The following is a 23,172-nucleotide window of genomic DNA, read 5'->3' as shown; positions in this document are numbered from 1 at the left end:
ATTAACGCCACAGATTATAATCAGATACCGAATTCATTAATTGAACAGTATTAGAAGAACAAGAGCAATGCGTGACTGGCATATAATTAACAAGTATTATATGTATTAAATCAATACACATTTGGTACATATAAATGTCCATCCACTTTTCCAACTTGATCATAAATTTAATGATTGCAATCTTTCAGTGCTTATCCCAACTACAATACGATGCAAGGCAGTATGTGTGTTGCTAGTAAAGTATATAATGTCGTTTCATGAAATTCCATGTTATTCCATTAAGCAATTAGAAGGAGCTGGCAACACTGGATAATTTAATGATTCCATGGAATAATTAATGGCTAGAACATTACATTGAGGCTACACTTTATGTCAAGAAATAATATATATAATAAACATATACTGGTTAATAAATTGTAATTTATAGAGGAACTAGTTACAGTTCAATTTATAGAATATTATTTTAGTAGATCTTAACCCACAACACAGTAAAATGGATTAGTTGGTCTCAGAAATAGATGGATGTACATGCATATATGTACATGTACATAAACTTAAACTGACAGGTAAATTATTTAAATGATAATGAATAGGCAATTTATGGACTTGTGTTATTTCATACTTAAAGCATGTCAGTATATAATTCAAAGTTTGTTTTGATATGTCAGCATGTAATTAATCTGTAATAGTATAATGTGATCTGCTGTTTTATTTCACAAAAATGTTTACGTTTTAGTCAGTAATTGTTTTATATTTAGTCAATTAGTCATTCTCTAACCAACTTTTAATTATAAATTAAACTTTAAATTTATTGTCAAAAAGCAGAACATCACAAAGGCATGCTACTTAGTCAAACAAATAATGAAAGTGATGCAGCAAATTACTTTAAAATCTATACAGAGAAATCAATGGAAAAATTAAAATACACGTAAAGAAAAAAGCAAAATCCCCTCCACCCCCACCTAATAGAAAGAGAAAAAGAAGAGACGTGAGCAAAATAAAATTGATGTTTTTCACAGCAGTGTTTTAAGTACTTTGTTTTCATCATTTGAGTATATTTATACACTGATCTCTAGAATATATGTGTATAAATGTACTGTACAGCTTTAATTGGTGTAATATGTAATGACAATGTAGAAAAAATCCATTATGTTGACTGATTTATGTGACACTGCATTTTCTGGATGGATTTCACATAGGTCTGATATTTAGTATTTTTTTGTTTTGTTCCGCAAAAAATATAGTATGTTTAATTGGCATTCCCATGTGCACTCTTTTTAAAAAAAAAAAAAAAAAAAAAAACAACTTGTGTTCCTTCCTCACCTTTTGCTTCCTGGTCAAGTTTTTTGTTCCTTTGAATTCTAGGCTGCACCTCTACTGTGAACCTGACTGCAGAACACAAAGTATTCAAAATAGATTGTGAGATACATCTGTTTGTTGCTCACTAAACATTACCATGTGGTGTAATTGACTGGCATATTTCCATTGTTTGCGCGCGCACACACACACACACACACACACACACACATATACATATATATATCTGTCTGTCTATGCACATCACTCTCTCTCTCTCTCATATATATATATATATATATATATATATATATACACACACACACGCACACAGTGGCACCTCTGGTCACGACCTGAACATAATTTCCCCATAAGATTGTATGTAAATACAATTAATCTGTTCCAGACCGTACAAACTATATGTAAATATATATTTTTTTTTTAAGCACAAAAATTGTTAATTATACCATAGAATGCACAGTGCAATAGTAAACTAAATGTAAAAACATTGAATAACACTGAGAAAACCTTGAACAACACAGAAAACTAACATTGAAAGAGTTCGTGCTAGACCCTTACAAACCGCTCGCTGTAAACTTTTTTATGAGTTTTAAGCACAGGGAAAAAAATTAAATGCCACTTCTCTTGTGAAACGTATCACACCATCCTCTACTGGCTTTAAATTCCTCACCTTCGCCACTCGAAGAAGGATTTTCTTTCAGCAAATCGCCATGAATCTTCCTGGCTTTCGCGCATATGATCGGCTCGCTTATGCTATCACCTGCAAGTTGCTTTTTGTTCAACCACACTAGCAAATGTTTTTCCACCTCTTCCAGCACTTGATGCCTCTGCCCGGTTAACATTATAACTCCATTTGCAACATCAGCTTCTTTGTTAGGCCCTGTATACGCAAACAAAAGAAAATGGGAAACGGAGAATGGGAAATCATTGGGGCATAGGGAAACTGGCCGCCAGTGTTTTTGTTCGCCATCCGATCGTGTGGTCGTGAACAGATGCAAAATTTTGGCAAACGTTTTGATCGTAACCTGGTTTGTACGTGTTCAGAAGCGTTCATGACGAGAGGATCTACTATATGTCTCCTCTTTACCAAAGGTTAGTTAACCTGGAGTGTTTCCACCTTACCCCGCTGGTCCACACAAATTCCCATCATGCTATAATATTTGTTTTCCTTTTCTCAGTTTCAGGCAAGCTTTTAGAATGTGCAACATTTTATGAGAACAGCTTTGTATTTATTTATTGCCTTGAACCATTTAATGATTAAAGGATGATAAAAAGCTAGTAATATTTAGATTAGAAATTAAATGATTTGGACAAAGGTGGTGAATAATTTCTAGATAACTAAATACCATGTCAGGATGTTATTTTGATAGGTCTAGACATAATTCTTAGGCACTTCACAACACTGTATTGGACAATGTGGTTTAAAAAATGAAAGATGTAATATATATTGAGATACTGATGTAAATATGAAGCTTAAGTTTTGATTTAGCGAGTATGTATTAAATATTGTGTGTTAAACTGTTTATGTTGCATATTAGGTGACTCAGTGGTTAGTGCTGCTGCCTTACAGTCCACTAAACATCTGTGTTGAGTTTGTATGTTCCTGCTGTGTGAGTGCAGGTTTATTACCAGGTATTTGGGCTGTCTTCATAAAACCCAAATGTTTGTTTGGCTTAACTGACAACTCTAAATTGGTATAGTGTAAATGAGAGTAGGTGTGTGCCCGGTGATGGACTGTTGTACCTTTCAGGATTGGCTTCTGTGTTAAACCCAAGGCTGCTGGAATAAGTACTGCTCCCCCGCAACAAACAGGTTTGAGGATAGATTTATGCATATTTTGAAAAGTGCACAAAAGAGATTTTTTAATTTATTAAAAATACATTTTTAATCTGTTACTAGGAAGTATCTATCTGTGGTCTAATGGATGAAGTAATATACAGCAAATCACAAAGCTCTTAGTTCTTACATTTACTACTAACTTTCAGTGTGACCCTGAACAAGAAACAGTGTGTCTATCCTCCATTTGTAGAATATGAATGGGATGCTAGTCATTTTGGATGGATAAATAAAAACATAGTAACTAAAGAACAGAAGACAATGCAATAAGTGTGCTATAAATGTAGTAACTGATAAGAAAAAATGTGTATATTGTACTGATGTAAATGATAATAAAAAATAATTTTGGGTTGTGTAAAGTGGACACCACAATGACAGTTTCTTTCTAATGGAAGCTGCAATAAGGATAAACAAGATAATCAGGGGCTGACAATGAACTTCAAGTAAATCATTTGTCAAAATCTAGTGAGGGGAAAAAGGTGTTAGAAAAAATAAAATTGGACCCCAGTTCAGGAGAGTCAATTGCAGACTTGTTTAGGAACAAATAATTGGTCTATGTTTCGTAGTCAAAGGCACGCTGCCGTGATAGGCACTGGCTCCCTACAACTATAAACTGTTAGGAAATGGATGGATACTTGTTTTTCATTTGAGTCAGATCAGATAGACTCCTGTGTTTCAAAACATTGATACTGTATGTGCAGTGCTACATTTACAGTTTATTATATCTTGATGCACATCCAAAGGTGCTGCGGTATTGGAAAAAAAAAATACTCTGACTCCTTGTTTGCTCAAAATCAAGAGGGTACACTTGTTCCACCAGTGCTTTATTGTTGCTGCCTTATTACATTTTATGTAGTCCACCATGTATTAGGCAAATTTAGATCACTGCACATTTTGTTGTGTGCATGAATTTGTAGTGGTCATTATTGATGTCTCGCATCTTCATGTCCTGTATGGAGTTTGCAGATTTCTCCCTTGTTCGCATGAATTTTCCTGCCACATCCCCCAGATTAATTTGAATGGTGTCTCTACCATGGTATTAGTGATAGTTCCCAGAATTGGACCCTGTCCTTTACCCAGTGCTTCTAGGATCAAATGTGGCTACAGCAACCCTGGGCTTGAGTAAGTGGGTTTGAAAATGGAAAGAATACATCAGCAAGTTTGACTTGCAGCAGATTGGTTCTGGCTTCATACAACATCTAGAACACGTGCATATATTTTATAAAAGTCTGGTTCTTGCCATTTGCTCTTGACTGCCACAGTTGTTTGTGACCATGTACTGGAAAAGGCAGAGTAAGAAATAAGTATATTAATTCTTGTTTTGGGTGTTTGAAAATTCAAGTACTCTTTATAGATCTGGTAATTTTCAGTATTTTTAGTATTCCATGGCCTCACTAGTTGATTGGAGTGGTAATAATACTTCTTGTAACATACTTTGGGCTACATATCATGTTTGAAAATGTACTATAGAAATTAATGTTGCTACTTAGTAAGTCTGCATTGTTAGGCATATTAAAAATGGAGAAATAGAGAATTAAAATTATTCAATACAGTAAATGTCTCAGTCGCTTAGTTATCCCATCCATTATCTAACACACCTTTTTAGGGCAGGGCTGTGGGGAAGCTGGAGGTTACCCCAGAAAGCACTGGACACAAGGCAGAAATGAATCCTTGACGGGTCACCACTCCATTGCAAGGTGAACACAAAGACATATGCACTGGAGCCAATTTAGCACCCACCAGTCCACCTAATCTGCATGTCTTTGGACACTGGTGGGGAAATCAGAGCATGGGGAGAACATTCAAACTCCACAGGTAGTACATGGGATGTGAACCTTGGCCTCCATGTTGCGAGGCAGCAGCACTACCATGCCACCCTGTTGAGTAACTAGTTCATGAAATAAATGATACCTCAGAACCTCTTAGAGGTTAATATGCGCCATTGCACAAAACGCTGCCTTCTACACTTGCTGTTAGTTAGCTCAGTGCACCTTTTATATTACCTGAATTCAGTGACCGGAGAAAAGAAATAAGTTGACAGTCACGGATTGACAAGTCTTATGAAAGGAAAGCCAGGTCCAGTTTTTCTGCCCAGTATACTTGCACTGTAGCATTAAAGTAACTTATTGTGCCAGCATGCCAGTAATGCGTTATACAATCAACCACCTTGGAATGTGTCTTTTGGAAAACCCCACTTAAAATCAAGGATCTTTTTTTTTTTAATGGTCTTTTAAAGGATCTTGGATAAAGCCCACTCATCTATACTTGTTATGTAACAGTAAGTAAACGATACGTTCATCTCCTTCCCATTTTAATATGCGGTCGCTCAAGTACTAATCATGTATAGGTTTCAGCATTAGAAAGTTATACATTTAAAGATAAGAATGCAAAGCACTGCTTTTGGAATAGACAATTATCTTCATTCAAACGACTTACCATTTTTTTTAATGACAAGTGTGGTTTCTCTGTCGGCGGGAAAACATTGCTACTCTAAAATTAAAAAAATCTTTCGACAGATTGGGACGCCGAGGACGTTTTGAAAATCGCGCCCTTTTTTTTTTGCATTTGCGGCATAGCAAGAGTAACCGCGTCCTTTCCTGTTAACTTCGCGGGAAGCTGAAACCACGCCCTTATGAAGGTTGTCTGTCCGGCTTGTCTCTGCCGCCCTTCTCCTGGACTCCGGTGACACACACCCTTGACCCACATTTGATATGACTGCGTCTGCGCGCACGTTTTAGCTGCAAGTCCCGCCCCTCAAGGAAAGCATCAGACTAAGACCCCTCCCACATCCCCACGAGGTGTTTCGTTGCATTCGTAAAGGTGGACTTTTTTTTTTTTAACTGCCTCCTTTTGTTATGTTGTGCAAGTTTCTAACGGAAGCACCAGGAGGAAGATTGCGTCAGTAAGTGTCTGCAAAAATGGCTGAAAAGTAAAGTGAATTGTGCTTGGGATTGCAGTTTGTCTGTAGAAAAGAGAGCGCGACTGCTTTTTAACCCAGTTTCCCTGTAGCAGCGCGTTTAGCTTGTAATTTTGCCGACTGCCTAGGAGTTTTTTTAAAGTTTTGTTTTTTATCATTAGCAACATTGCATTGCATTATTGCAAGTCTTTTTTACGAAGCCAAAAAAGCGGTCAGCTAACATCAACAAGTACAATAAAATGTCTAAAAGTTTCTTTGTTAAATTGGTTGCTAGGGGACTGGTCGGGAATGTTGTCCTTCTGCTGTACATTAGTATCGACGTTTTTATTTGCAACATTTACATTCAGATCATCTAGAATTCACCAGTTAACATTAAACTAACTTCCGTGGGGGGGGGAGAGAGACTGAGTAATCAAAGGGAGACATAAAAACAGACATTTCAGAAAACGGCGCAATATGCTGAATCTGTGATGGAGTGGCACTAACCTCCGTGCAGCTCCTAGTTACTGTTTGCAGTTTTTGTTTAAACAAAAAGTTATGTCCATTTAGGTAGCAGAGGTAATGTCCAAAATATACCCTGCATTATGTTTTAAAACTATATGCATGTCCTAAATGATAAAGTGCAGTGTAGCAACATTGTCGGATGTGTCCAGAGTTGAGCTGATGTCAAATTATAGGACTTCTAGTTGTTGGGTATGTCATACTTGCTGAACGAAGTTGCTGAGCTGACATTCCAGCACAGTTGTGCTTGTCCCTTTTTGTGACAGCTAATGATGTGCTACCTGAAGGAGCTGGTGTTTTATGAAGGGTTAACAAGTATGGTTCAGCTTGCAGCAGTCTCAGGGCATTTTCTTTTTTACATTCTGTAATGGTACGTAAAACAAGATGTCAAACATACAAGCTTCTCTGCTATCTGTGTCTTTGTGGGGATCCAAACACATGTTCCTTTTCGTTATCACTGCAATATATGTATTGCTTGGTTTTCAGCTGTCATGCATATAACTGTCAGTGCCAGTTGTAGACTATTTGGAGTGAGTCACTGGGAATGTCACGTTAGGCTGCTGGCCTTCATGGGAGCGTAATGCCAATTGTAAATAAAGGCTACAACTGCAAAAGTTGTCTGTTGTGACGTGGTCTTTAGTGATTCTAGCATTCGTGAAGTATTAGTACTGTATTTTTGCCCACCTTTATATGCATACAGGCTGTTCTGCCAAATTTAAGACACAGATTACTGAAAGCTATTGTTCCTTCAGTTTTTCATATAGTAATTTTCAATGTCTCACAAATTGTTGCTTCCAACACAACTGATTGCACAAAATCTTGTAAGTGCATGTGTTGGACCATTGATATTACAAGACAAAATCCCAGTGTGTGTGTGCATTTAAGTATGTAGTGACTTAACAGTATAAGGATGATATCTCTGCATGCATTGTATAAATTCAGAGCATAATATGTATGCACTTTTAAGAATGATTCATGATGTATGTCCTAAATATCACCTCAAAAAACTGTAGTGAAGCATGGCAGATTCTGTTACAGATGATGTGTACTGGAAGACCAGTCAAGAATGCAAGAGTGTAGCAGTAGGCATTATTTGTGTATATGTGACAGCTGTTCAATTTCATGGTTAAGAGTCATAAAGTAAGTGAACTCCAGAGTTGTGTAGTAGGGCTTTTGAACTGTGAGAAGATAGGCTGTCTGAAATTCTTAGTTTTATTTCAGGTTTTTAGTTAAACAGACTTGTTTTATTGTGTGATTGGCAAGATCATAATTCCAGAATATAAATTCTAGCTTTCTTCAGCTAAGACTTGATTATGCATGATATAATGAAACAAAATTTTGTAAAGCAAGTGTTAATGCAAGTGTAATTGGCATTATACAGGGTAAAGCCTCACCTGCTAAATTATCATTCTAATGTCCTTTAGGTTTGCAGCTTTATTAAGGACTACCAATGTGAGGTAATTGTTTAAACTGGGCACAAGTTAACAAAAGGAATATAATAAAGCAAGTTGTCTGCTGTTTATACTTTTAATTTATTTTACCAGGTTAGTGCTACATTGTGGCTTATGTTAATGCTAATATAATACCCTGGTGAAAATGACAGAGCTTATTATTTTCATTTTCATTTTAATTTTTAGTTTTAGTAATTCTTCAAGATTGTTGTGCAGGAATGTATTAGATGTTTAATTGGGTGGATCTTTAAGGGGAAAAAAAAATCCATATTCTCAAAGTTAATACAAGTTAATTTTTCACACAGACATGAGCCAACTAGAGTTCCTCACAGATGATGAGCTGCTCCAGGTTTTTCATAAGAAAAAAACAGAAATTTCAATAATTGATGATCCCACTATGTTTCTCAACCAACTGCGTGATAATGATGTCATTCCTGAAGAGCAGTACCAGGTGAGCTCTTTCATGGTGATTTGTGGTGATTTAATCTATTATTTTTTCCTATTATCCTTATGGGCATGGGTTAAAGAATGTGATTGCTGATGTTTTTTTCTGGTTTTCTATTTCAGAAAATAAAGAAGATGCGAAAAAAAAACGATGCTGTCTACACCCTTCTGGACTGGCTGGAAAATGAGCAGCCAGCAAAGATTCGTCGTTTCTTTGAATCTGTGTTTGAGGATCACATTATACAGCAATACCCAAAATTTAAGGTTCTCAAATATGAAGTTTTAGAAGGTAACTTTTCTTTACACATTAAACTGAAGATACTAAAAATGTACAGTATATAAAATTTAAATATATTTAAAAAATAACAAAGTGGTAAGTTTAAACAGGGTTAGAATTTAATGCAAACTTTTTGGTAACTGGAAGAATTAGTATGGCCAAGAGTTGTACATTTTTCATCAATCTATAATTGTTTTACCGAATTTAGTTTATAGTAAAGACACCAGTATGGTTAAAAATTCTTGATTTGTATTTCATATTAAGTGTGACATGTCAAGCTCAGATTAAGCAGGCAATTAGTAAAATCTGGACCCGTTTTTTGAACCGGATCATGTCTTTAAAGCTCAAGATACATTGGCAAGCCATTTTAACCTAGGTAGAAAATTCTTTGGGGGAACTGAGTGGGTTTGCACAATTTGTCTACACTGTCTTAAATCCAGGGATGTGTTTTTTTTTTTTTTTTTTTTTTTATTCCACTTTTACTTTATAAAAACAATGGAAGAGACTATTTAGGCCCCTCAACAGCAGGAACAAAGTACAAATTAAGATGTGTATGGTTTTTATCTCCCTTTTAATTAAAAAATGAAGTCATAAGCAATATATTGATCTTTTTAAAATGAAACGTTTCATATAAGTCAGTGGTATTTAAAATGGTTTGTACTGGGGTGAATTTTCTGTAATCAAAGGTACAATTGACTGACAATGACCAACAGTCACTTGTTAGAGTGATTTTGCATTTTTACTAAACGATTATCATTAATTTACTAAAGGTATTTACATGAAAAATATGAAAATTCTAAACTATTGTTGCTGGATTTAAGTTTTAAAACAATACATTTTAACCAGTGATCCATAATAGAATCTTTGCCTTAAATTACAAATAAATGTTGTTTCACGTGTATATATTATGAAGTACATTATTTGTCTCTAATATGCATTCTGACTAGTTAATACTTAATTTCATCCTATTCAAATTTTTTTTTTTCCAAGATATTTAAAATATAATTACTTGTAACCATATGTGCCATGAAACCACTTGAACCTGATAAATGTCTCCCACAAACTCTCAAAACCAGTTTGCAGAGTTGTCACCAAAGCATGGGTTTCTTTAAAGACAAGGCGGCAGGGGCGCACCTTGTTATAAGGGAAGCATCCATAGAAATCGAACAGTTAAGGGATTGCAGTTGAACCTGCCAAATAAAAAAAAAAAAAAAAGGCTAGGATGGTAAAAGCAACAGTTGCAGCAGAATATTTGGAGTTGAACTGTAATATAAAAAACAAGATATCTGCATTATATAGATCAGCATCCTAGCCCGAAAAAACATTTTTTGTCTGTCCTGTGTACTTCTGTTGCTGTTTTTTAAATTAATCTGCTTCTCTTAAGTGATTATGTGATGGGCTTATACTAAAAACAGTGTAGGGATTTTCATCGAGCTTTTGATAAACATTGCTAAAAGTTTAAAAAAAAAAAAAAAAAAGTTCATCAGGGGGCGGCACGGTGGCACAGTGGTAGCGCTGCTGCCTCGCAGTAAGGAGACCTGGGTTCGCTTCCCGGATCTGTGTGGGTTTCCTTCGGGTGCTCTGGTTTTCTCCCACAGTCCAAAAACATGCAGGTTACATGCATTGGTGATCCGAAATTGTCCCTAGTGTGTGCTTGGTGTGTGTGTGTGTATGTGTGCCCTGTGGTGGTTCCCTGCCCGGGGATTTGTTCCTGCCTTGCGCCCTGTGTTGGCTAGGATTGGCTCCAGCAGACCCCTGTGTTAGGATATAGCAGGTTGGATAATGGATGGATAGATTATCAGGATATTCCTACTGTCAGTGGACTGGTCTTGGACTAGTCAACTCATATTCTTTAAAAAAAAAAAAAATATATGATTACGTATTTTTTTTCTTTCTTTCTATTTTAGTGCAGACCACAGTGCAGAAGGACAGTGCAAGTATGTTCAAAGCATAGTTACTCTTGACTTTTTCTTTGCTGTGTTTGCTATGTTATCAAATCTGTGTTTCATGCTTTTCTTATCTGTCATTCTGTATTATTTGAAACAGTTGGTGGAAAAAATGGCTTCACATTTGATAGTGGTGCAAAGGAAGATCCACAACCAGTGGGAGTACCGCCTCCTACTGCACAAGCCTCAACAAGCAAAAAGCGCAAAGCAGACAAGCCTGTCTATGGTATGCCTTTGTTCCATCCTGTGTGCTGCTGCTTATGGTGTGTAAAGTATTTTTTTAACATGTTTAAAAGAAATAAATTAGATATATTTAGCATTAGCCATCTGTCACTGAAAACTGGAGTTACCAACTCAGGTGGCATTGCCAAAAAAATAAGACAGTAGATTGTTGCTAACTCACTTCTTTGAAAAGTAGCCCGAGATACCTGAAGCAGTGGTTATTGGTAAACTTTCTGACTGCAACCACTGCACAGCATTTAGACTAAAGGTAGGCTCTGGTAAAAATGTGCACTTTAGTGGTAAAGGATTGGACTTGTTTTTTTACAGAGCTCACTATTGTGCACATATATTTAGTTTTGGCAGAAGAAAACATCACCAGTAAGTTCACTGGCAGAAAAATGCGCACATCTCTTCCAATTTGTAAAGTTGTAAGCTTTGGCAAAGTCATTCCTGGTAATTTGTCTTGCAGGCAATTTGAAAAGCAATACACATTGTCCAGTACCTTTAAACACAATGCATTTGTATAACCAAAATGCTGTTTTGATGAGAGAAAGTGCATGTGAATACAATACCTTTGTTTGTTCCCTATAGGTTCCCCAAGAAAAAACAACCAGAAAGAAGATCCTGAGCCTATCTGGACATATCCGCTTTATCAAGTGGAGCTACCTGTCACATGTGGGAATAAAACTGGTAGTCTGCATAGAAAGAAGCTAACCAAAGGTCAGTGGGGGTTAGCTGCTCCTGCTAAATAATTATCTAAATGGCTTAATATTCCAAGGCAATCAAGGACCTCACCGTGATGTAAATTTTATCTTCAGTCATGACACGCAGACCCTCAAGGTGGTGATCTACATACCTCAACAATTTTGTGAACGCAGGGGCCTGTGCACACTAACTGCACGTGCTAAACAAGAAAATATGGGCTTGTTTGTGGAACAGTTGTGTGAAGTGATTCGTCGCTATCTCACTTTTACACTCCAATATTAATAGCACAAAGAGAGAGCCAGATGTGCACCATTTCATAGTGAGCAATTGGCCAGACCCTGTGCAAAGATGCAAGTATGCACAATAAAAATGGAAATATCTGTGAGTTTGAAGGGGTAAGGCAAGAGCATTCTTCAGTTGTGCAGTAGTGTACTAGTGCTTTGAACAGACCAGGGTGTTCATTCTTTGTAATCAGCAACTATCTGCACCCGACTATAAACGGGCCTTAAGAAGACCAATGGTTTTCAAGTTCAGTCCTGGGGTGTACTTATAGGCAGCAGGTTTTCATTCAAGCCAGTTTCACAAGAAGTGTTTCATTGTTTCTGAGAATTTATTTTATTGTTTGTTTATCTGGCCTACAAATATTTCTAAGAAATTTATAAATTTTGAGCTTTTGTCATAGCTTTAAATATTTAAAAACACAATTGCAAACAAAATTTAATTTATGGTTTTCTGTACAATTTGCTCTCTGAATTGTATGCAGATGCTTTGACGATTAGCAATTAGCAGTGAAGAAGCAAAAGCTGAATATTAAGTGGGAGCTATTACTTCACTGTCATTTTCACTTGCTTGTTCATTAATAAATTATCATACCACTAAATATGACACTGAAGTAATTGCTTATCTTTAGTGTTCAGTGTTGTCAATTTTTGGATGTAATTAAGGAAGTAAACTCTATAGAACTTGGTGAATTCAAAAATAAAATGACAAAAGAAACATGAGCATTTAAAGTACTGACAAAATAAAATACTTTTATTTTCTTATGTTAAGAAATTCTAAAAGGACAACTTTCTAAACAATAAGATCAATTAAATTATGAAATTGGTTGTAAGAAAAATCTTTAGCCACAGGGTGTTCCAGGACTGAACTTGGGAATCACTTTTAGGTGCATGGTATCAGACTTCATTTTAGCTGTTTTTGGCTGTTCTGTTTGTTTCTAAATTCTAGTTACAAGAGACAATCTGAAATAGTAGAAATCAGGATATTACAGATAATGGAATTGTTCTGTATGAATTGCCAGTGATTGATGGGTGGGTTGGGTAAGAGATTATTATGGTAAAAGAAAAGTTTGTAATAATAGTATTGTCCAGGCTTATATACAGTATTCAAATGGATATAAAACTAGAGAGGGGTTTATTGGATAAGGTAAATGGCATGCTTAGAGAGGGAGATCTTTTACAGTGTGACCTGTATTTGCTGAGAACTTCATCTTGGCTGGAGCGAAGCTTGATTAAAGTCATAAAGCAGAGTGGTCTTCGTAATCTGAAGGGCATTGCTTGATTACCCAGAATGGACTGTCATTAAAGAAACTGTATTTTTCTTAGCTGCTTGTTGTTAAGCACTACAATGGAGTATAATTTATTTTGGTTACCAGTAAAGACAACATCTGAGCTGTGTACCCTTCATTAGCTACCGCTTTTTATTTACAGGAGAAGACTGCATATTTACAGAAGGCAAATGGTACTCACCAGGAGAATTTGAAGCATATGGTGGGAGGAGTAGCAGTAAAAACTGGAAAATTAGTATTCGTTGCAACAATGTTCCTCTGATCAAGCTAATAGAGGTAAGCGGAGTTAGAATATATTTGATCTCTCATTCAGTTCCCTTGTTCAAATGTTGAGTTTATCTGTGTTGGGGAATGGGCTTGCTAAAATTGTTTTATTTTTCCTTATTAGAAAATAAATTACTGTAGCTCTTGCACTTTAACACAATTGACATTGCATCTTTAGTGAAAATCTTTTAAAAATGTTGAGCAACACACAGTTTTGAATCGAATGTTCAGTGTGAAAATTAGTATACTTGTTATAATGTTCATGAAGCTTTTCTGCGCCACTTAGTAAGGTATTCTGTCTTGCTTATGCAACCACTCCAACATCTAGGGGTGTAACGGTACAGAAAGGACACAGTTCAGATCTCGGTACGGTTTGGACATCACAATTTGGTACGAGTTTGGTGCAATGAGATTTAAGCAACAAAAAAAATCAAAAGCATAGGGCTAGGTTTCTGTTCATTTATTTTGAACAGACAGCAGTAAACATTCACCACCAACCCCTGAGGCAGTTTAGTTGATAGCCTACAGCCTTTAGTGTATTAAGCAATAAACGCATAACATATACTCTTGCCTATATATTTTTATGTATGGCTGATAAAAACAAAAGTCAAGAAGTTAAACTGAAACATCTCTTGCATTATTAAATAAAACACCCTTTAAAAGTGTAGAACAATTGAGATAGCAGGTACAGTCGGGCATCGTTTTGCCAACTGGCATCTTTGGTTACTTCTTTATAAAAATAAGGAACTAAAATGTTTGTGTATTACACAGTGTGAACAGCAAAAAACACTGAAAAGCATTCCTTATGCTATGAAAATATTACTGAATAGTGACAAAAGAATTGAATAACAAAGTTAAATACCCGTGCCCTTTAAAAGTAGTGAATCACGTTTGTGATTAACTTTGTGATCGACTACTGTATCAAATACAGTCCATTATACACCGCATGTATGCTGGTAAAGTGCGGGGACCACTGATTGGTGTATGTGCACAAAGGATGGCATGTTGTAAGGAGGCTTGAGCACTTTTAATAAATACACAAATAATCTTCTACCACTGCATGAGGTTGCATAGCTGATAAAATGTACAGTAAATGCCACTTGCTTCTGTAAATTTTTTTTTTTTTTTGACTATGTCTACAGTCACATGTAGAGACCGCTTAAAAACATGTTTTTTTTAATTTGATTGGAGCATCTGGGTAATGCTGTCAAATATATGTTGGCATGTTTAACTGCTGAACAATGCCGCCCTTGTCTGATCTATCGCTCACTCGCTCTCCTTTACTATCAGAATTTACTGGGAACCCAAAATGTTCCCACACAGCTGATTTAAAACAAGCAGGCGGGTCTTCCAGCTCATCTGTGGCATTTGTACTTGCAATAGTGTGACCGATTTTCGTGTGACACCAGTCAGTTTGTAGGTAAACTTGCTGAAGGCTTACAGTTTAAGGTTTCCATGTGGAACTCACACTTAGAAATTTGGTCCCGCATTACGTTAATCAATCTTTGCACATTCACTGCATATTCTCAGTATGACTGCATGTAGTACCGTACCGTGATAGTTCGGTACAAACACACATACCATTACAGCCCTACCAATATATTCATTATTTTGATGATGTATCCTATAGAGTTAGCCCTCCACCTTAGGGAACAGATTGTAGTCGCTTGGTACCACGTCTGAAGTAGGTGTGGTATCTCTTCAAATCCAGTTTTACATAGTTACCCTTGCAAAGTGTCCTGTGTGAGTGGAGACCATGTCATGAAGCTTAATGGAGTTGGTCAGTTGTATTCCTCATTACTTTTCTGTCTACATAAAAGTGGGCCTGTTGAGGCATTTAATAAATATGGACTATCCTCAACGTCATAAATATGCTTGTGATCTTGCCTGCACTGACTTGAAAATTGATCTCCTTTGGAGCTGCAAAATCCCCCTACTTGTTGCTTGGACACCTGGTCATTGTGATATATCCATTTTTCATTCCCAGCTATGAAACACTTCTTATGAACTTAAGATTCTCTTTGGAACACTGTGGCAGTTGCTATACAGTAATAGACACTATATATGTGGGAGATGGGATATTATAGTTTTTTCCATGAATTCTCAAGTGGAGCAGTGGATTGTAACCTTAGTGTGTCGCACTTAGACCCTTTTTAGCATTTTGTTTTTTGTGTTAACAAACGTTTTCTTGGGGGATTACGGTTTAACCTGCTATCTCACAAAGGATTCCTGCCATTTTCAAGGATGTGTCCATGCATCAGTGGTAGGGTGACCCAACAATTCAAGCTTCCTATTATAGTGGTAGTCCTGATATAGGTGTCAATAACGTACTCTTTACAAATCTGTGTCAAGTATTTTTAGAATTGACTGATTGCTAATTTCTGTTTAATTATGCAGACAGACATTGTACAGTTGTGCTTGAAAGTTTGTGAACCCTTTAGAATTTTCTAGATTTCTGCATAAATATGACCTAAAACATCATCAGATTGTCACTCAAGTCCTAAAAGTAGATAAAGAGAAACCAGTTAAACAAATGAGACAAAAATATTATACTTGGTCATTTATTTATTGAGGAAAATGATCGAATATTACTGTGAGTGGCAAAAGTATGTGAACCTCTAGGATTAGCAGTTAGTTTTAAGGTGAAATTAGAGTCCAGTGTTTTCAATCAATGGGATGACAATCAGGTGTGAGTGGGCACCCAGTGTTATTTAAAGAACAGGGATCTATCAAAATCTGCTCTTCATAACACGTTTGTGGAAGTGTATCATGGCATGAACAAAGGAGATTTCTGAGGACCTCAGAAAAAGAGTTGTTGATGCTCATCAGGCTGGAAAAGGTTACAGAACCATCTCTAAAGAGTTTGGACTCCACCAATCCACATTCACAGATTATGTACAAATGGAGGAAATTCAAGACCATTGTTACCCTCCCCAGGAGTGGCCGACCAACAAAGAGCAAGGTGTGTAATAGTCGGCGAGGTCACAAAGGACCCCAGGGTAACTTCTAAGCAACTGAAGGCCTCTCTCACATTGGCTAATGTTCATGTTCATGAGTCCACCATCAGGAGAACACTGAACAACAATGGTGTGCATGGCAGGATTGCAAGGAGAAAGCCACTGCTCTCCAAAAAAAAAACCATTGCTGCTCGTCTGCAGTTTGCTAAAGATCACGTGGACAAACCAGAAGGCTATTGGAAGAATGTTTTGTGGACAGATGAGACCAAAACAGAACTTTTTGGTTTAAATAAAAAGCGTTATGTTTGTTGAAAGGAAAACACTGCATTCCAGCATAAGAACCTTATCCCATCTGTGAAACATGGTGGTGGTAGTATCATGGTTTGGGCCTGTTTTGCTGCATCTGGGCCAGGATGGCTTGCCTTCATTGATGGAACAATGAATTCTGAATTATATCAGAGAATTCTAAAGGAAAATGTCAGGACATCTGTCTATGAACTGAATCTCAAGAGAAGGTGGGTCATGCAGCAAGACGACGACCCTAAGCACACAAGTCGTTCTACCAAAGAATGGTTAAAGAGGAATAAAGTTAATGTTTTGGAATGGCCAAGTCAAAGTCCTGACCTTAATCAAATTGAAATGTTGTGGAAGGACCTGAAGCGAGCAGTTAATGTGAGGAAACCCACCAACATCCCAGAGTTGAAGCTGTTCTTTACGGAGGAATGAGCTAAAATTCCTCCAAGCCGGTGTGCAGGACTGATCAACAGTTACCAGAAATGTTTAGTTGCAGTTATTGCTGCAAATGGGGGGGGGGGGGGGTAGTCACACCAGATACTGAAAGCAAAGGTTCACATACTTCTGCCACTCGCAAATATGTAATATTTGATCATTTTCCTTAATAAATAAATGACCAAGTATAATATTTTTCTCATTTGTTTAACTGGTTTCTCTTTATCTACTTTTAGGACTTGAATGAAAATCTGATGATGTTTTAGGTCATATTTATGCAGAAATATAGAAAATTGTAAAGGGTTCACAAACTTTCAAGGACAACTGTACATATACACCTTTTTGAACACAGCTCCCTGCTAGTGCTACATCTCTGCATTATGTTTAATCAACCAGTCAGATCAGTTCAATTCAAAGCAGAAAGCACCCAAACAATCACACATATCAACCAGCCCACTTGCTTACAACCTGAAAAAATTGATTCAAGTGAAATGGAGCTCTCAAAGAACAACAAGCAGCCTACCACCTCCAACACTGACATTCTGTTTTTGTAAATTATAGTGCACATGGCGGTGCTGCCAGTAACACTGCTGATTTTGTGGTTCTAAGCAATTAACTAATATGGTGACAGTGCAGTGTCTTCTGGAGCTGTGGAATTTTTATAACGTGTGAGTAGTGTTGCTGTGGGTGAAAAATATGGTTGTGTAATTTTAAACCAACATTTTAGCAGAGAATTTGAAAATATATATGCTTAAGTCATTATAAGCTGCCCAAACGAGCAGTAGCATCCCCCAGTCCCATTTTAGGTCTTGGAGAGTTAGTTATCTTCCCCAGCAGCAAATGTAAAAGTGAATCTGGAAATGGATGGCCAAATAATTTAACAGTGAGCAGTTTTGTAATGCATCATTTGTCACAGTCAGCAAAATTTCTCAACATAGAGTTTAAAAATTAACGGATACAATATAGGTCAATTATTGAATTATTTTGACAGCAAGTAAAATGCACTTCGTGTATTTTACTTATGTTAGTTGGCAACTCAACATTGGTCTTATGGGGTTAGACTTTTTTACCCAAACTGGATCAGTCAGTTTAATAATAGGTAGAGATGATTTCCTCAGATGCCAGTACCTTGGATGTGAAGACTTAAAAAAAAAAAAAAAAAAGGTATCCATTGGAAGATGTTTATTATTACTGGGATATCATATTTACTGCTGTTTTTCATTGAGATAATAGGGCTAATATATGGATAAGAAGTTCATCTGTGGTGCTTGCTATGATATGCACTATATAAGAGTGAGATAGGAATTTATACTGTAATAAAATATTTTTCTTGTTACAGGCGGGACATTTAGAATCTCCTCCTTTCAAAAAGAGGAAAATGGCACAGCATGCTAAAGGGGTAAGGGATGACTTGTGAGACTTATTAATCTGTAAAGGGTTGTTTTCATATCATCTGCCAGACCAAAGACTCTCTTTGGAGATGAATTAGATTTGTTTTGTTTTATAGCAAACAAAATATTACATGATGCAATTTTTATTTAATTTTATGTCTTACTAGTTCAATAATAAGGGGGGTGCTTTTTACTTTCTTGTATACATAGTATAGAGAAAGTATAGGAATCATGAAAAAAATTCGACCTCGAGATTTTGATGAATCTTGACATTTTAACCTTTCTGAGTCCAAAATACCATGTATAGAGAAACTATAGGAATTGTGGAAAAAATTTGACCTCGAGATTTTGGTGAATTTTAAGTACGAAAATACTGTTTTTGAAATTGTCTGTCTGTGTGTAAACACAGTAAGTTGAAAATGCTTTGACCAAAGTCAGTGAAATTTTTCAAAGTCAAATCAAACTTTATTGTCATCTCAACCATATACAAGTATACATATAGACGAAATTGAGAAGCTCAGGGTCCACAGTGTAACAACATGAAGTGCAAATAATAAATTAAAAATAGAATTAAAATTTTAAATTAAAACACAAACAAGACAAGACATTGTGCAAAGACAAGACAAAGAAGTAGCAGCAATATTGACGTGTAGTAAGCAATATGAACATTGATGCAATATATGGTATTTGCAATCTAGATACCTAAATATAGTCGATAGATTTGTAATATAATAAATAAATAATAGATATAGATAATACAGAAAGTATGATATTTGTTTAAGACCTGTGTAAACAATGACAGGTCAGAATATTTGTTTCACAGCAGAAGGATATCAAGAATGTAAACAATTTTGTACACCTGCTTTATGTCAAAAATAAAGAACCCTATCAACTTCTGGGCCACTTCCGGCAACCAGAAGTGGTATTTTAACCGAATACTTTTGAGAATTTTCAAGTAAACTGTGGTTATAATTATAGATGATTCAAATTTTGTATAGATATTTATAATGATAAAAAGCAAACAGATATGAAATTTGAAAATTTGAAAAAAATGACTTAACCGGAAGTAGTATTTTATTTAAAGAACCACCCTAATATTTTTTGTCATGGAAATATAAATGCATACACAATATTAAAAACTGTATTCAATATAACACATCTTTCAATAATTATTTTAATTTATACATCATCAGTTTAACAATAACTTGTAAACATTGAACATACTATGCAAATATAAAGATGTAATGGGAACAATAAGCTGCTACGTCTCCGTTGTGTTCCTGGTAGTAAATTTAATTTTAAAAATTAAATTTAAAAAAATATATATTTTTTTTATTTCTGCCATTATTATCATAACTAAATGTAGCTAAATGCAGTTTTACCTATAGCAAATTATTGCAACAAATATTATGTAATTCTAACACTTTTTCTATGTTTTTAGGTGACTATAACTCTTTTTACTTTGCACATAATCTAGGTAATGCATATGTACCGGTAATCATGAAAAAATTCCACCACCGTTTTCAACCTTCCTAAGTGTGAAAATATCATTTTAGTATAAAGTTTGATTAAAACTAGAAATAAATGATTGTGTATCGATATTATCAGTTAGTTATGATGAGAAACAGAGATGCACAATATTTCTCAAATATCAACTGGAAGTGGTTCTGATGACCTTTTTCTCTATCTCGGTATAAGAGAGTTGAGGAGAGCATACTTCCTTTTTTTTTTTTTTTTTTTAAATTTAAATACAATTTTCAAAACACAACAAAATGTTGATCCAAGAAGAATAATTTTACAAACTGTGTACTTTGTACTTAGTAATCTGGTGGAGACCTGTGTGGCTCAAACGTTTGGTGTGCTCCTTTGAGGGAGGTTATCTTTTCCCTTTTCTTAATATACTACAAGGGTTGTGTTATGAATTTGATAAAGACTTGGGATAGTTTCCAAATTTGTTTGTGTTTCAGTTTTTGGAGCTGCATGATATTTGAATGTGTGTAGTACTGCTTCTCCTGCTTATTGTTTGCTCAGGTGTAAACATCATCTTTATTAAACAATGATGTTTATTGGCATGAATTTAGTGAAGCTGTACCCTTGGTGCAACATAAAGATCTTTAACAGTACCAGATATTTTTGATGACATCTGAAATGGTCCATTTGGCAGGTTGTGTAAAGATACTGAGAAACTATTGAAATGTAACATCCTGTTTGCTCTTTTGATTTCTTGCTGTTCTGTCTGTATTGGGATGGACCTCCCATGTCTTGACATTCAGTTGATTTTAATTAAAGCAAATAACTACAATTGTCACTTTGTGAATTCAGTTTCTTGGTTTGTATCATACATGCATTTTTATCCTCAAATACATATATAAGGTGCTGACATTTTTAATGTGTAATTTTGCCTAATTGTTGCATATTTCTTTCCTAGAAGGTGCCAAAAGCCCCTACAAAAAACAAAACTTCTGCTTCAGGGATGCCTGTGAGTATTAGCCCTTTTTACCTTTCACTGCCACTTTAAGTTAAAGACATTTCCTATACGTTATGATGTACACAAGAAATCTTTAATTGTAAGAATGCTGGTGACATGAGATTACTGTGTTTTTAATTACCGCTTCTGTGAAGGCCTTGGGGTTTGTGTGAAGATTGGGGAGGAAAAAAATGAAAGCTTTTGGGCTCCAGGTTTCCTTTTGCACAACAAATATACAGCAGTTGGAAACTCATCATTATTTTGCTATGAAGATATGAAAAGCACAAGTTGTATATTTTCATGGTTTTACTCAGCATTTACTGACTTCTTTACAGGCTTCAGAGCCTTCCACTATAAAGGTGAAAAGGAAACCAACAGGATCAGCTACCCAGGTGTGTATTGGACCCAGAATATTTCCTTCCAGCCAAACCCAGCAGCTGATAACTATAATTAATTCCACATAAAAACTTACCTTGGCTGCAAATATTGGATACAAAGAAAACAGATGTATTAAACTTACCAATTTTTTCCTCCAGTTCTTAGGCTAATGAAGCCATCAGTAGGTAGTCACTGGGCAGGATACATGATGTTAGTTTATAATATTTTTATCACTTTTTGTTTGTATGTTTTCTTGCTGCAGTTTTTACATATCTGCAATGTTAGAAGTAACTGTTCATAGCTGGGTGTTAGAATGACAAATCTTGTTTTACTAGCCACCACAGGACAAGGACATGCCTAGTAGCTCAAGTGCCTCAGAAAGTGAAAGCTCAGGTAAGATTAAGCACAGCGATTTTCATACTTTTAAGTTGGTAACAAAGTATTTCTTGAAAAGTCAGTATGCAGCATGGTTATAAATGTGTAAAATGGGTATTATGTATCAAATTAGAAAAAATAGCAGAAATTAGCTAACTGAACAGAAGTTTAATTTGGGTTGATTGTAAACATGCCTTCAGTGGCAATATAAGCTGATACTGCAGGCTACTTTAACTGTTCTACTAGAATAAATTGTCAAAATGATGCAGACTTGCCATAAATGGACCAAACAGTGTTTGTTTTACAGATCCCAGATCATTCAGTGATTGACACTTACTACTGTGCTTTTCCAGTACTCTTTTACTCCACACTACGCTTCTTTGTGAGGTGCACAGGAGAGATCATTAGGCAATCTGCCCGCTCTTAACTTGTTAATGCCTGGGAGTCGAGCTCAGATCCTGGAGTGCTGCAGTGACTGCAGATTTTTGTTCCACTCATTTTCTTAATTATTAGCCAATTACTGGTGCTAATGGAAGCCCAATTTTTGGCCTTAATTTTAATTGACTTACATTTTAAAATTCTGAACCTGTCTGTTTTTTCTTCATCGGCGTCCAAATTCAAAATACAAGAGCAAGCATTTGAGTTTGATGACCCCGCCCCTCGGCAGCTAAGTGTCAGACTATGCAAGACAAATGAGTAGTGCCAAAGCCATACAGAATACAAAAATACTCGTCGGTAATTCTCTGCTTTCCCTTACACATTGCCCACAGCTAACTATCTGAAAAGGTAATCTGCTTCCCAAAAGCCATCAACAACAGTTCATGCTGCACAAATCCAGTATTTTGTGCTTCTGTCACCATCCACGAAGTAGAGGGCGTTTCATAAAGTACGCAGTTTTTAAAAATGCAATAAATAAGCCAAAATCGAAGCAAAATTCAAAATTTTTATTTAATTTCGTTCAACATATACTTAGATTTAATAATGAAAAATGATGTTGAGCATATGTCCGCATCCACTTTCTCTGCAGGCAGTCATCTGATCGTTGAAATTCACGAGTTCGGCAATCGTGAGGTTTGTTCACATAAACTTGTGACTTCACATATCCCTTTAGAAGTCACATGACCTCGGAGGCCATTCTTGGTCACCACCGTAAAGCGAGATCAGACGCTCAGGGAATTTTTCACGAAGCAAGGTGATTGTCTCCCAGGATGTATGCCAGGTAGCCCCGTCCTACTGAAACCACATTTCATCAATTCCGTCATCCTCCATTTCTTCCAGAGCAGGCCACAAAAAGTTAGTGATCATGTCCCAATAGCGGTTTCCATTTACTGTAACTGAATTTCCATCATCATCTTCAAAAAAGGGGCCAATCACGCCTCCTGCCCAAAAACCACACCTAACCGTGGCTTGTAGGGGATGCATTTCGTG

At 36.1% G+C, this 23,172-nt stretch overlaps 1 protein-coding gene across 7 annotated transcripts in view; it reads left to right on the top strand.

Annotated features, from left to right (window-relative positions):
• LOC114663049 (nuclear body protein SP140-like protein) overlaps nucleotides 1-23,172 on the top strand; it is a 41,130-nt gene that overhangs the window by 1,452 nt on the left and 16,506 nt on the right. For 4 of the 7 annotated variants that reach the window (XM_051934781.1, XM_051934778.1, XM_051934782.1 and 1 more), the window contains exons 2-11: nucleotides 8,328-8,473; nucleotides 8,590-8,755; nucleotides 10,651-10,680; nucleotides 10,787-10,915; nucleotides 11,503-11,631; nucleotides 13,326-13,459; nucleotides 18,473-18,532; nucleotides 20,953-21,003; nucleotides 21,327-21,383; nucleotides 21,705-21,762. In XM_051934781.1, coding sequence (XP_051790741.1) covers nucleotides 8,328-8,473; nucleotides 8,590-8,755; nucleotides 10,651-10,680; nucleotides 10,787-10,915; nucleotides 11,503-11,631; nucleotides 13,326-13,459; nucleotides 18,473-18,532; nucleotides 20,953-21,003; nucleotides 21,327-21,383; nucleotides 21,705-21,762 — 960 coding nt within the window. Of the gene's footprint in view, nucleotides 1-5,744; nucleotides 6,056-8,327; nucleotides 8,474-8,589; nucleotides 8,756-10,650; nucleotides 10,681-10,786; nucleotides 10,916-11,502; nucleotides 11,632-13,325; nucleotides 13,460-18,472; nucleotides 18,533-20,952; nucleotides 21,004-21,326; nucleotides 21,384-21,704; nucleotides 21,763-23,172 lie in introns of those variants that run through there. The other 3 variants (XM_051934783.1, XM_051934779.1, XM_051934780.1) reach the window with 3 other exon arrangements.

The sequence above is a fragment of the Erpetoichthys calabaricus genome, chromosome 12 (genome assembly GCF_900747795.2).
Source record: "Erpetoichthys calabaricus chromosome 12, fErpCal1.3, whole genome shotgun sequence".
Taxonomy (NCBI): Eukaryota; Metazoa; Chordata; class Cladistia; order Polypteriformes; family Polypteridae; genus Erpetoichthys; species Erpetoichthys calabaricus.
This window is presented reverse-complemented; position numbering and strand designations above follow the sequence as displayed.